This window comes from Caretta caretta, chromosome 25 (genome assembly GCF_965140235.1).
Source record: "Caretta caretta isolate rCarCar2 chromosome 25, rCarCar1.hap1, whole genome shotgun sequence".
Taxonomy (NCBI): domain Eukaryota; kingdom Metazoa; phylum Chordata; order Testudines; family Cheloniidae; genus Caretta; species Caretta caretta.
In genome coordinates this window covers 16,389,724-16,402,525 of record NC_134230.1, presented here as the reverse complement: position 1 = coordinate 16,402,525, position 12,802 = coordinate 16,389,724, and the positions used below count along the sequence as shown (strand labels likewise).

Sequence of the window (12,802 nt, the reverse complement as noted above, 5' to 3'; positions counted from 1 at the left end):
CACTCCCCCATCACACCCCCTTCCCCTCTCATCCCGCCCCCATCTGGCCCATGCCAGGGGCTGTCGTTTGGGCAAATCACTTCCTCTCTCTCCCCCGCACCCTGTGTCTCTCTCGTGTGCTCTGGGTTTGTCTAGGACAGGGGAATCATTCGGGACTCAGGCAGAGGGTGGATTCACGCAGCTGTCCCGGAGGCAGAGTGTCCCCCGGGGAACTAGTCCAGGATAGCTATGCCAGCCGGTCCGGGGCAGGGACGGTCTCTCCCTGTGTGTCTGAGCAGCGCCTGGCACCCTGAGCTCAGCTGGGGGCTCCAGAAACGTGAATAAATAATACTTGATCTGCCCCCGGGGGTTTCTAAGGCCCCATCACCTCAGTATTGACCCTCCCACCCTGCTTGCCCTAGAGACACCACCCCCATACACTGTCCCCCAGAGGGGCACATTGCACCCCACTCACAGACCACCACGCACCCCTCCAGCTAGCAATATGAGAGGTCTAGGTGTGCCCCCCGGCTAGCCTGGCCCAGGCTCGTCTCACTGAGCAACAAGTACTTATTGCTAGGCCGATGTGCGGGGAGGGGGGCAGGGCAAGGAGTCCTTTTCCTGGGTGTAATGCTAGCAGGTTCCTGAGGCTGATGCCCATGGAGGGAGGACATCACTACGTGCTGGGAGACACTTACCCAGGGCACCGTGTGTCACCATGGATCAGGGTCCCTGCCCAGCCAGGGAGAGGGGACAGGTGAGCTCCTCACCCACGTCACCCGAGAGCCGGACTCTTTGAAGTTGAAAAACTTCAAATCCAGACTCCAGCGAGAGACTGCTGAATTGGAATTAATTTGCAAATTGGATACAATTAACTTAGGCTTGAATAGAGACTGGGAGTTGCTAAGTCATTATGCAAGGTAGCCTATTTCCCCTTGTTTTTTCCACCACCACCCCCCCCCCCCCCCCACCAGATGTTCTTGTTAAACCCTGGATTTGTGCTGGAAATGGCCCACCTGATGATCACTTTAGATAAGCTATTACCAGCAGGACAGTGGGGTGGGAGGAGGTATTGTTTCATATTCTCTGTGTGTATATAAAGTCTGCTGCAGTTTCCACGGTATGCATCCGATGAAGTGAGCTGTAGCTCACGAAAGCTCATGCTCAAATAAATTGGTTAGTCTCTAAGGTGCTACAAGTCCTCCTTTTCTTTTTGCGAATACAGACTAACACAGCTGTTACTCTGAAGCCTGTCATTGTAAGGAGAGTGATCACTTTAGATAAGCTATTACCAGCAGGAGAGTGGGGTGGGGGGAGAGAAAACCTTTTGTAATGATAAACACCCATTTTTTCATGGTTTGTGTGTATAAAAACGTCTTCTGTATTTTCCACGGTATGCATCCGATGAAGTGAGCTGTAGCTCACGAAAGCTCATGCTCAGATAAATTGGTTAGTCTCTAAGGTGCCACAAGTCCTCCTTTTCTTTTTGCGAATACAGACTAACACGGCTGTTACACTGACATCTGGATGCTGCCTCCTGGATTCTCAGTGGGTGCCAGGTGCAGTTCCTGGCTCCTGGGCGCTGGGCATGTTCCCAGGCTCCCACAGAAACACACACACCGCAGCAGCATGGGCACACTCAAAGACACGCACATGCACACACAGACACATATACAGTCTCCTTGCACCATCACACACACGTCCTCAAATGCATCTGAGCCCCTCAGGCCCTCCCTCTCCCTCCAGTGTCCCCTGCCCCGCCGCTGACAGGACAAGGGCCCTTGCTGAGCAGCGCACCACTGTCTGGTTGTGACCCCTCCTGCTCTCTGCCCCAGAGCCCCACTTTGGAGCTTGGGGCCTGCTGGGGTGACTCCAGGGCTGATGAGCACGGAGGTGTCGGGCTCCCCACCAACCTGCCTCTATAGCAAAGATCCCGTGTCACTCACTGAGCTGTGGATTCCAGGTCCCAGCTGCTCCATACCCGCAGAAACTCGGGGAAAGGGGGGGCCCATATGGGAACAGCAACAGAGACGCTGCTCTCGTGGGCCCGTTGTTGGAGGGATGGTGGGGTAAGAACGCAAGAGCCTTGTACTGACAAAGCCTCTGTGCCCTGCAGGGAGTGGGAGCCTATGGCCAAGGTTCCTCTCTTGCCTGGACAAAGAAAGCAGCCCCCTCTCCCCAGAACAGAAAATTCCCCTCCCACTTTCTTATCGCTTTATCCCTAACTAATGCCACCTGGAATCAGCGCGCCCGCCCTGAGGCTCCAGGTGGCAAAATTTGGGTTGGGCTAGGTCTTTAATAAAGGAGCAAGGTCCTGTAACTCCACTGCCCGTGGGTGGAGCCCCATGCCAGCAGGTAGAGGAAAGGGACAGCTGCCGAGCGGGAGGTCCCCTTAGGAGTCCAGTCTTGCCCTTGCTCCTTTCTTCACCTGGGCTGGTGGGTGGGGTTCTGAAGGTGGCCGGGCGGTGGCTCCATGCCCCAAGGGACTGGCCAGCTGGGAGGCCGGCCCGTGTGGAAGCTGGGACTCGGCCGCTGTATCTCATTTGGCACTGGGTGGAGGGGGTGACCCTGTCCGTCGACCCTGAGCCAGGCCACGTGGCCCTAGGGCAAACCCGGGCTGGCGAGTTCCAGCTGTCAGTTCATAAGCGGAAGGGACCAGGCACAAAGCTGGGTCCTCCACGGTGAGGGAAAGTCTAGGGCAGCCACCTCCTTCCTTGGGGCAAAGGAGGCAGCCTCTAACCCCAGGTGAAGCATTCCTCCAGGGGGCTGGTTGCCCGGGGAGGGGTTCTGGGCAGGTTGCCAGGGAGCCCTTGTTTAGAAGGGAGAGGGTTGAAGCTGGATACAAAGGTTGACACAGCAACCCTTGCCCAGGGGAGATGGGAAGTGACAGAACTGGGTAAGGCAGAGCCAAAGGACTGGTTGCAAAGACCCTTGTTCCAAGAGTGACTGACCCAGACCGATGAGGGATCAAGCTCCAGCCACTTCCACCTGGGGGAGATCAGATGTTCCCAGTCAGACCGTGCTATAAGCCATTGATCACACCAACCATGCAGGAATGCAGGAGTAATTTATTTATTTCAGGAAGACTAGTTCTAGAATAAAGGCTACATTGTAACATCGTCTTGTTCCTTTCTTTCTTTGTTCGGTTGGTTTTAAAAAGCCAGTAATGCATGGGAGCTAGTTACTGATCTCATGCTGGCGTCAGAGGGGGGTCTAGGCAGGACTGGTATTTACAATGCAAGGTACGAGAGTTGAGTTTCAAAGCACCATACAATATTCAAGACGCCAGTCTCTTAGCTGGGAGGACGTTATCTTCAATATCATATGACCGGGCCAGATACACGTGTAAACAAACATCTTGCTCCTCGTTATTACTATTATTACTGGGCCTGGTTTCAAGGCGACGTGGACGGGTCAGTGCCTCGACAAAACTCCTGCTGGGGGCCTGGACCCCCGCCAGTCCCCTTAGCCGTGCCTTGCTTTTGATATACAGCCTGGCATCCCCGGGGGTAACAGGCTAATGGGGCGATCCCAAGCCTGGCTGCCCCCCGTCCGAGACACGGGCTGAGCATGGCTAGGCTGACGGGGACGACTCTGCTTCACTTGAGACAGAGCCTAGTTTCCTCGCTGGACCCCAGGGATGGCCGAGGCTCCTCCCCGTTAACTCACAGCACAACAGCTGGTGCCCTGGACCCCCATCCGGGGGAGGAACGAGCCGCTGGCTAGCCCCGATGCAGAGAGACCCCTCTTACTCCCTAGTGGACAAGCTGCCCCTGGTGGTGAGGAGGCCCCTAGCACCCCCTAGGGGACAGGTTTGGGCGAGCAGAATATCCCTTCCCTGGTGCAGAGTCGGGAGGGGACAGCCTGGCCAAGCCACCCGGGGAGCGAGCTCCGCAGGGAACGCAGCTCGTGCCAGGAGGGATTCCAGCTGCAGCCAGCTGCTTCCTGCGGAGTCCTCCTTGGGCCGATTCTGCCCTGCCTGACGAGCGAGGGGCTGGGCGGGGTTCAGACAGAGCCCTCCCCTCTTCCTCCTCCAGCTGCGCACCCAGCATAACCCTGTCCTCTCTGTAATCTGACCCACCCCCTTATTAGGCATTTTTGTGGCGGTCTCTGAGCTTCTAGGGCTGGAGGGGGCCAGATGCCCCCCATTGGCGTAAAGTGACACAGCCCCTATTGATGTCAGTGGGGATTTACACCCGCTAGGGGAGCTGGGCCTGGGATGGGCTGCCCGGACAGATTTGCAGCCCAACTCTGCAGGCTCCAGGAGGCCAAATCCTCCCCCCCACTGGAATGTTCAGGGAGGTAAGGTCAGGTCAGAACTTCTCCCCTTCGGGTGCTGCTTTGAACTCTGACTCTTCTGGGGTTTGCCAGTCTCTAGGCAGAGCTCCCCCCCTCCCCTCCACATGATGCCTCCTGCACTGGCTCCATCCACGTGGCCGTGGTGATATCCCAGTGGCACCCGTCACCGTGGCATCAAGCCACACGCAGGCTACCCCAACAAGGCAGTTGGGAGAGGGGTAGGTGGAGAGGCCATTGGGTCCAGTTCCAGACCTGCCTTGTAGGCAAGAGTTCCAAGACTCCAGCACACGGGGCGTGCATCAGGCCCGGCCTCATTCCCTGGGGTCCAGCAGCGCAGACCCAGGGGCCTCCCCCGTCAGCGCTCTCCGCGATTGTGCTAGGTCAGGGCTCCCGAGGAGCCCCACACGTTGTGCTTTGGCCAGCAGCTTCTGGGCTGCGAAGGGTTAAGAGTCAAGGGGGCTGGTGAGTGGCAGGGCTGAGCTCAAGGGGCTCCTGCCGCAGGTTGGATCTGCAGAGTTCTGGGTCAGCCTATTACAACCACAGGGGCGGGGTGCAGGGTTTGGGTCCTGCTGGGACGTGCCTGGGGTCAGTCCACTTGGCATGGCTACCCCTGAGCATCTGCAGCCGTTGGACCTGGGGCCCATCGGGCAATTCCCTAGGGACCATAGGGATAAAATACCCCAGCCGTGGCCGTCCCCTGCTGCACTACTGGTGTTGCCAGCTGCCTTGCTTGGGGCTGTCCCTGGAGCAGACCAGAGCGCCTATTTAAAAGGAGGATGCCAGTGGTGGGGGGCACACGGCAGCTGTGCTTTGGTAGGGAGGGAGGGTGGTACTGGGAGAGCAGGGAGGAGGGTCTTGCTAAGCTGGGTGGTACCCACTGGAGCAGACCCTGTGCCATCCATCGCAGCCGGCTCGCTCACTCTGGTATGAGGGTTTAAGTGCAAAGGTTCCCCCTCCCCCCGGCTCCTGATTCAGATGTCGCAGAGCTGGACCGCGGCCCTCTGCAGAGTCTGTGGCCACTGGGGGAGGAAGGCTAGGAAACAGCTTGGGATTCAGACATCTCTAGCTGGAGAGATCCAGCCAGATTTGCCAGCCGTCTGCAAAACAGGTCCCTAGTCCACATGCAAAAACGGGGGACTGTGCATGCAAAAGGGGAAGTGTGGAAACCAGGCACGCGCAGAACACGCATTAGTGCAAGCACCAAGGGGCAATCAAGCCTGTGGGCGCCCAGTTTTCGTGTGCATATGCTTGTCTCGCATCCCCACCCATTGTGTGTACACTGTAGCCTGTTCTGCAGCACCGCCCCCAGCTGCTGTGCACCAAGGGCTGCCTGCTTGCACCCGGAAATACACTGTTTGCACAGACAGTGGGGCTAGGGGCAGATCTTCCAAAGGCAGCCCCCACACTCACACTTTCCACCTCAGGCTGAGATTCTTACCAAACCTAGCACGGCCTGGCATGACTTGCCCCAGCCCAGCCCAGCCCAGCCGTTTGCCCCTCATCCCTCAACACCCTGAAAATCCCACCGGCTCCACATTGCGTCCAAAACACCATCAAGATGCTGCCGCTCACCCCTGCTCCTCTAGCCCTTTCGTCCCCACTGCTGGCTAGATATGTGCTATTCTTTCAGTCACTTCCGCACTGCTGACCTCTCACGCTGAGCTGGTACTGCTTGGCATTTTGGCAACAACAAAAGAAAAAGGCAAATCCTGAGGGTGGGAAAGGGATCGCTTCTCTCTGGACACCCTGCCCTCATCCCACCTCATCGCTGTGTCGGCGTAAATAACTCCCTTCCAGCTGGGTTCTGTCTCTTCTCGCTGCTTTACCATTCCTGTCCAGCCCCTCCTAGGCTAGTGTCTCGTTCTCTTTAACTTGGCCATGGCCAGCTAAAATCCTCCTTGTGCCGATCACATGCATTGTTTTTCAGTGTCTCCCACTGTTCAAATAGCCAGGACATTCAGCAATGTAGAGACCCTTCCTTTGAGTACCACTGCCCAGTGGGGTATTGTACCCACCCCAGATGTCCTTGTCAGCTTCCAGGTCCTTGCGTGGATCCTGGCATCTCTTGGAACTTGGGCAAACAACCTGAGAGCGGCCCCATCCCCAGCAGGGCCGCGGTGACCTTGGGATTGTGTTGCAGTTAGCATTCCAGCCTGGCCAGACAAAGCTCATTGCTAGTCTTTCAAAGTCTCCGCTTAAGCGACGTACATCGGATCACCTTTGGGAATCGTGTGTGTTCCTTTGACTGCTAAGGAAGGGTCTTGCGAGGGCCTGAAAGCAGCCTCTGCCCCCTCGCCTGTAGATTTGGGGTCTCGGTGTCATTAGGGAACCAAATGAGGACTGACCCCCATGCATAAAAATCCACTCCCCCCCACTATGCCCCAGCTAAAAGCTCTCAGTATTAGCAGCATTCGCTGTTCAGTTCATGCCGGAATACGTGAGTGTATCTCTGATGGGCTGAGTGTCCATGCCAAGGCTCAGACAGGTCTCCCTGCAGGCTGCATCCACAGATGGAGTCAAAAGCCAGAGAGTGGGGAAGAGAAGAGAGAAGACGTTGATCAAGAGTCGTCTTTCTGCGGCATTTCCTTGGCTCCCCCTGCACATCCCTCATCTCGCTGCAAACAAACAAAACTGAAATGCATGTGTGCAATCCAGCCCCAGCCCCCAGGATTGCATATCCCCCTTCCAGAGAGCGAGACCGTGGCCCCCGTCGCCGGGGAGGGGAACGTACCAAGCATGGAATCGGAAAGGGAAATGGTCCTGGGTGAGCGTGCACCGCTGGCTCCCCAGAGCAGTCACAGTGATAAGATGCAGCGAGAGGGAGGAATGGGGGAGACGGGAGGGCAACGCCGCCTGGTGCTCCGACGCCGATGTTTAAACTTGTCAGACGGAGAAGAGACGAGGGACAGTCCGGTGCTTTACATAAGGCTGCATTTCCCCTTGATTTTGTCTGTCCTCTTCTGCTTGCTGGACCGCTTGCCGTCGATGTTGAGGCTCATGTTCCTCCTCTTCTCCAGGTTGAGCAGCTCCTGGAAGAGCTCCTTGACATTGTAATTCATCTTGGCCGAGGTCTCCATGAAGGCGCACTTCCACTCCTTGGCCACAGCCTCCCCTTCCTTGGTCTCCACCTCCCGCTGGGTCTCGTCACACTTGTTGCCGACCAGCATGATGGGGATGCTGTCCACGCTGCCCTTGATCTGCAGGATCTGCTGGTAGATGGGTTTCAGCTCCTCCAGGGACTGCTTGCTGGTAACGGAGAAGACCAGGATGAAGGCGTGGCCTTTGGAGATGGAGAGGCGCTGCATGGCCGGGAACTGGTGGCTACCTGTGGTGTCGGTGATCTGCAGGGTGCAGACGCTCTTGTCGCAGCTGATGACCTGCCGGTAGGTGTCTTCAATGGTGGGGATGTACGTGTCCCGGAACGTCCCCTTCACAAAGCGCAAAACCAGGGAGCTCTTGCCGACACCGCCGGCTCCAAACACCACCACCCGGTAGTCATTGCTTTGCTCGGGCATTTTGAACGGGGGATGCTGACGCACCTGGAAGGGGATGAGACAAAAGGGAGAGAGAAGGAGACACGTCACAGGGTAGGAACGGCGACAGGCAGGAATGGAACAGGCAGAGCAGGGTGGGATGGGCCAGACTGGCTGTAGGGTCTGACCACCCAGTGCAGCAGACAGCCCATACTGGTTCCAACCATCAGCCCCTGCTCTCCACCTCCCCATCTCCTTGGATCCTCCCACTTCCCCGGATCCTCCCCCCTGCCCTGGGTCCCACCGCCCTGCTATATGGTTTGCTCCATCTAGTCTTTGGTGTCACCCACCAGATCCCAAACTACTCCTCTCCTATGTGAATGCAAGATCACACCATCCTAGTCCTTGTGCTTTTCCCCTCCCACGCCCAGCTCCGCGTGGTCTTCTCCTGTTATTTCTATTTCAACAGCATCCAGAAGCCCCAACCGTGATCGGGCCCCCCCTACCGGGGGCTGCACAGGCTCCGAGTGACAGACAGCGCAGGAGATGCAAAGGTAGAATAAACCCCCATCCCTGGGCTGTGCCATAAGAGATGTAACCCTGCATCTAGCTCCACCCATGGCGTTGGCATTTACAGGGCATCTGTCTCCTTCGTACCAGCAACTCCCATTTGGACCCAGAGGTTTCCATTGCTGTTAAATCTCCCCAGACTTAGCCCTTAGCTGCTATTCTTCCCTGCTAGCCTTGCCGAGGGGCTGTCAAGCGTTGTTTGAGATTGCAGAGATGGGGAAACAGAGGCCCGGAGCTCGTGCCCGCCTTGCCCAGGGTCACACAGCGGGAGTGGCTGGTTCCGCTGGGAGGAGACGCCCAGGTGCTGTGCCCACTAGACCACATGACCTCTCGTTGTTCCACCCGCCCACGCACCGATGCAGCCCTGGCTTTTCACTGGCAGCAGCAGCAGTGGGCCACAGCCCAGCAGGGGGCCCGGTGGCGAAGCCGGTGCCGACCCCAGCTCCTGTTCCAAAGGGCGACGCCGGGCTCCCCAGATCTGCTCATCAAACCCACGCAGGCCAAAGCGGGAGGGTCAGCCCCGAGGGGTGGTGAGAGCGAGACAGACAGGGACGCGGGGCTTCCACTCCGGGCTCAAAGGCAGCCTCTGAAGAAAGGGCTGGGGATGGGGCCACATTCCCTTTTAACTTAAAAGGAAACACACCAGGCGTCAACCCTCAAGCTGCAGCCTCTGAGGCATGACTGTCACCTTCGTGCCCAAGGCCCCAGCTGGGATCAAGGCCCCATTGTGCCGGGCGCTGCACAGACATGGAGGGGAGAGACACCGAAATAGACAAGAGAGGCAGAGGAAGGGCCATTATACCCATTTGACAGGGGACAAGATGCAAAGAGAGTCAGTGACTGGGCCAAGGGTCCATTGGTATGAGTGGCAGACCCAGGACTTGAACCTGGCCCAACGCCCCCAACCTCCTCCCAGGTGGCCGGTGCAGGGAATATGCTGTCAGCACGGTGGAGGGATCGGCTCCGCCGCCCCACACCGCAGCGGGAGGAGAATAACCCGTCAGCCTGGGCCCACACTGCCGACCGTGTTATCCCCCCCCATCACAAAGAGCCGATGGGCCATGGAAGCCAAGGCCAGTGGGGAGGGCAGGGCTGGGAGTGAAGGGGACTCGGTGCAATGCTGTTCCCCTGCCGCACCAGGGAAGCTGCCAGAGGCATCTTTCATGTGGGTCAGCCTGGCCCTGCATGCTAATCAGCCTCCTTGGGTGTTCTCCAGCCAAGCCGAGGTGGCGAGGAATGGCAATCAGCCAGAGCCTCCCACGCGGCTGTCACGAGCCGGTGGCTCAGCTGCTGCAGAAGGGAGCACTGGGCTCCGGGAGACGCTGGCTGTGCGTGGGATGGGGCTGGGATTCCCTGGGTTTCATGCCGGAGGGACTGACTCCGAGGGGGTGACTCCTGCTTTGCAATGGGTGGGGTCCATGCTGCTTGGTGGGGAGCCAGCGCTCCGCTATCTCCCCCGCCCCCGGGATGCAGCTCAGCAGGGTTCTCCTTCTCCTCCTCCTCTTGGAAACCTCCATCCGCTGCCACCCAACCTCCCCCACGTCGGAGCTCGCAGGACCTCGGCCCTGCTTCTCTCCCCCAGCGCCCCAGCTGGCAGGATATCGGAGTGCGGGGCAGGTTGGACGCTAACCCCTTGCTCCACAGAGCAAGCCTCCGGCTCTGGAGCAGGCTCAGTGACGCAGGCCGGTTGGTGGGGGGAGACAGGGGACCGCCGTTAGCGCTGGTGCAGGGGGGCAGGAGAGCGGCAGAACGGGGGGCAGAGGGGACGCTGGGAGTCCCAGGATTTCCTGAGGGCCGGCTACATGCATGGAGGGGGAACCCCATGGAGGTTTCACTTCCCCAGCCCAGTTCTGGGAACGGGTAACTGGTGGGTGCGGGCTGGACGTGGTCCAGACCCCTGAGCACACATCCCCTGGGGCCTAATCCTGACCCACAGGAATAGTCCCATGGAAGTCGATAGAGTTACTCACTTCAGTGAGAATTATCCATGTGAGTAGGGGGTGGCAAAATCAGCCTTCTGCATGTTGTTCTTTTGTTAACACCTAGGGGACCCTTGTGAGATCAGGGTCCCCTTGTGCCAGGCATGGCCCAGACACAGTGAGAGCCAGTCCCTGTCCCAGCTGAGATCAGGGTCCCCTTGTGCCAGGCACGGCCCAGGCACAGTGAGAGCCAGTCCCTGTCCCAGCTGAGATCAGGGTCCCCTTGGGCCAGGCACGGCCCAGACACAGTGAGAGCCAGTCCCCTGTCCCAGCTGAGATCAGGGTCCCCTTGGGCCAGGCACGGCCCAGACACAGTGAGAACCAGTCCCTGTCCCAGCTGAGATCAGGGTCCCCTTGGGCCAGGCACGGCCCAGACACAGTGAGAGCCAGTCCCCTGTCCCAGCTGAGATCAGGGTCCCCTTGGGCCAGGCACGGCCCAGACACAGTGAGAACCAGTCCCTGTCCCAGCTAAGATCAGGGTCCCCTTGGGCCAGGCACGGCCCAGACACAGTGAGAGCCAGCCCCTGCCTGAAAGAGCTCACTGTCTAAACAAAGGAAGGCTCGTTAACCCCATTTCAGAGAGGAAACTGAGACCCAGAAAGTTTAAGGCCCACATTTTAGAAGGCACTAAGGTGCCCAAACACCTTTAAAAATCTGGGCAATCTCCTAGCAGCTAAACCCCCCTTCCTCTCAAAGTCTGGGTACTTCTGCCATGTGCCCGTCGGTCCCTGAGTTCACCCCACAGGAGTCCAGTTCCAGTTCTTTTCCTTCCCCAAGTGCCTCTGCTAATTCCCATCTCCCCTTTGACGTTGAAAAACCCTGGGCTGGAGTTCTGTGCCCACCCCAGAATGGATCCCGGCTGTGCCAATGCTGGGCATAGAAGAGAGATGGCTCACGACCCACGGGTGGTGACCACTTCTCCCCACCCTCCGTGGGTTTTCTTTTTATCCACTCCAGCTTGGTTTCTGACCCCTCCCCAGCAACGGCTGATGGATCTAGAGGCCAGGTGGTGAAATTACTCGCAGCATCTGGGAGATCTGGGTTTCCAAGCAGTCCCGCACTGCCAGGCAGCTCCGGAGTTGCACCGTGGGTCACGTGTGCGCAGCAGCTGCTGTTTTAGCTATTTAAAAATAAAATGGTAGTGTGTGGGGGGGTCTCCCCGAGGAGCGGGGAATGGGGGGAACATTATTCTAATTTCCCTTCTCATTGCTAGCAAAGGGTCTGTTTTTTCTGCCTGTGGGATGTAACTCACCCCTGTGCAAAGGGCCAGCCCAGAGCTCCGGAGTCCTGGCTTGCAGCCCCCCCGCTTTAACCTACTAGACCCCCACTCCCCACCCAGAGCTGGGGATAGAGCCCAGGAGCCTTGATTCCCAGTCCCCCCAGCTCTAACCACTACAGCCCCCTTGCTGAGGGGTGGCACTGCCCAAGAACCATGCCATCTGCTTGCCCTTGAAGAGTCCTTGCTGGCACCATCCCCACTGAGAAAGCCCCAGGCACCTGCCCCAGAACAGACTGGGCCAGGGAACATGCAGGATGCAGCGCTGGGTCCTGCCTTGTTGCCTGGGGTGGACTTCCCAATAATAGATCAGCACTTTCTATTTTTATAAGATGCCACAGTGCAGCCATATGGCCAGTTCGCTGCCACCGGCACGGCATCTGTAGCAAGGTTTGCTGGAAGATCACAGTCTTTGAGGGGGCGAGGGCTGGCTGGCTGCAGCCCCCTTTTGCCTTGGGGTCCCTGGCTCGTAGCTAACTCAGTTCAGCAATGACAGAAAGCCAGGGGCGTCACCGTCCAAGGTGAAATGAACGAGTTCAGGGGCTCTCAGTCCAGTAGCAGGAGGGCAGGTGCCCTGGACATTAAATTCACCAGCACTAGCCAGCCGGGTTCTCGGCAGGCTTAGAAGACAAGCTGAGGATTGAGACGGCCATAGAGAGCCAGCTCCCCGCTCTGCCTACGGAGAAGTCACGGCAGCATGCGGAGGTGGCTGACTCTGCAAGTCCCCAGGCTCTGCCTGGGCTGGAGGAAGAATAAAAGGCTTCAGTCTGCAGGGCTTTCAAATCAGCACCTTTGGCCAGCAATAAACGCTTGGGAAATTGAAACTCCCCCCACCCCCATGCCCTGCAAGACACAGGGGTGGGCGCTGCACATCCCTGCCCGGGGAGATTGTCCCTTCCAGCGAAGCTCTGCTCTGATTCTGCTGTGGGACGAACACAGCACCGGAATGATCAAAGCCAGGGGCTGGGTTAAAGCGTTGGGAACCCCACACGGACGCCACCCCTGGCCTGCTCTGCTCTGTCGACATGGGGTGGAGGTAGCTGTGAAACAGGGGCTTCTACCTGTCTAAGCCTGCCTAAGCCTGGTCCTGCTTAGAGCAGGGGGTTGGACTAGATGATCTTCTGGGGTCCCTTCCAACCCTGATATTCTATGCTTCTATGATTCTAAGCCCTCTCCCTGGGGGTGCAGCTCAGCAGCCATGTGGGGCTGAGTGCACAGTGCAGACC

General features: G+C 58.2%; 1 protein-coding gene across 3 annotated transcripts in view; it reads right to left on the bottom strand.

Annotated features, from left to right (window-relative positions):
• Window positions 1-3,027: 3,027 nt before the first annotated feature.
• DIRAS1 (DIRAS family GTPase 1) overlaps window positions 3,028-12,802 on the bottom strand; it is a 32,646-nt gene continuing 22,871 nt past the window's right edge. For all 3 annotated transcript variants that reach the window (XM_048830764.2, XM_048830762.2, XM_048830763.2), the window contains exon 2: window positions 3,028-7,817. In XM_048830764.2, coding sequence (XP_048686721.1) covers window positions 7,197-7,793 — 597 coding nt within the window. In that variant the 5' untranslated portion in view covers window positions 7,794-7,817 and the 3' untranslated portion in view covers window positions 3,028-7,196. The remainder of the gene's footprint in view (window positions 7,818-12,802) is intronic.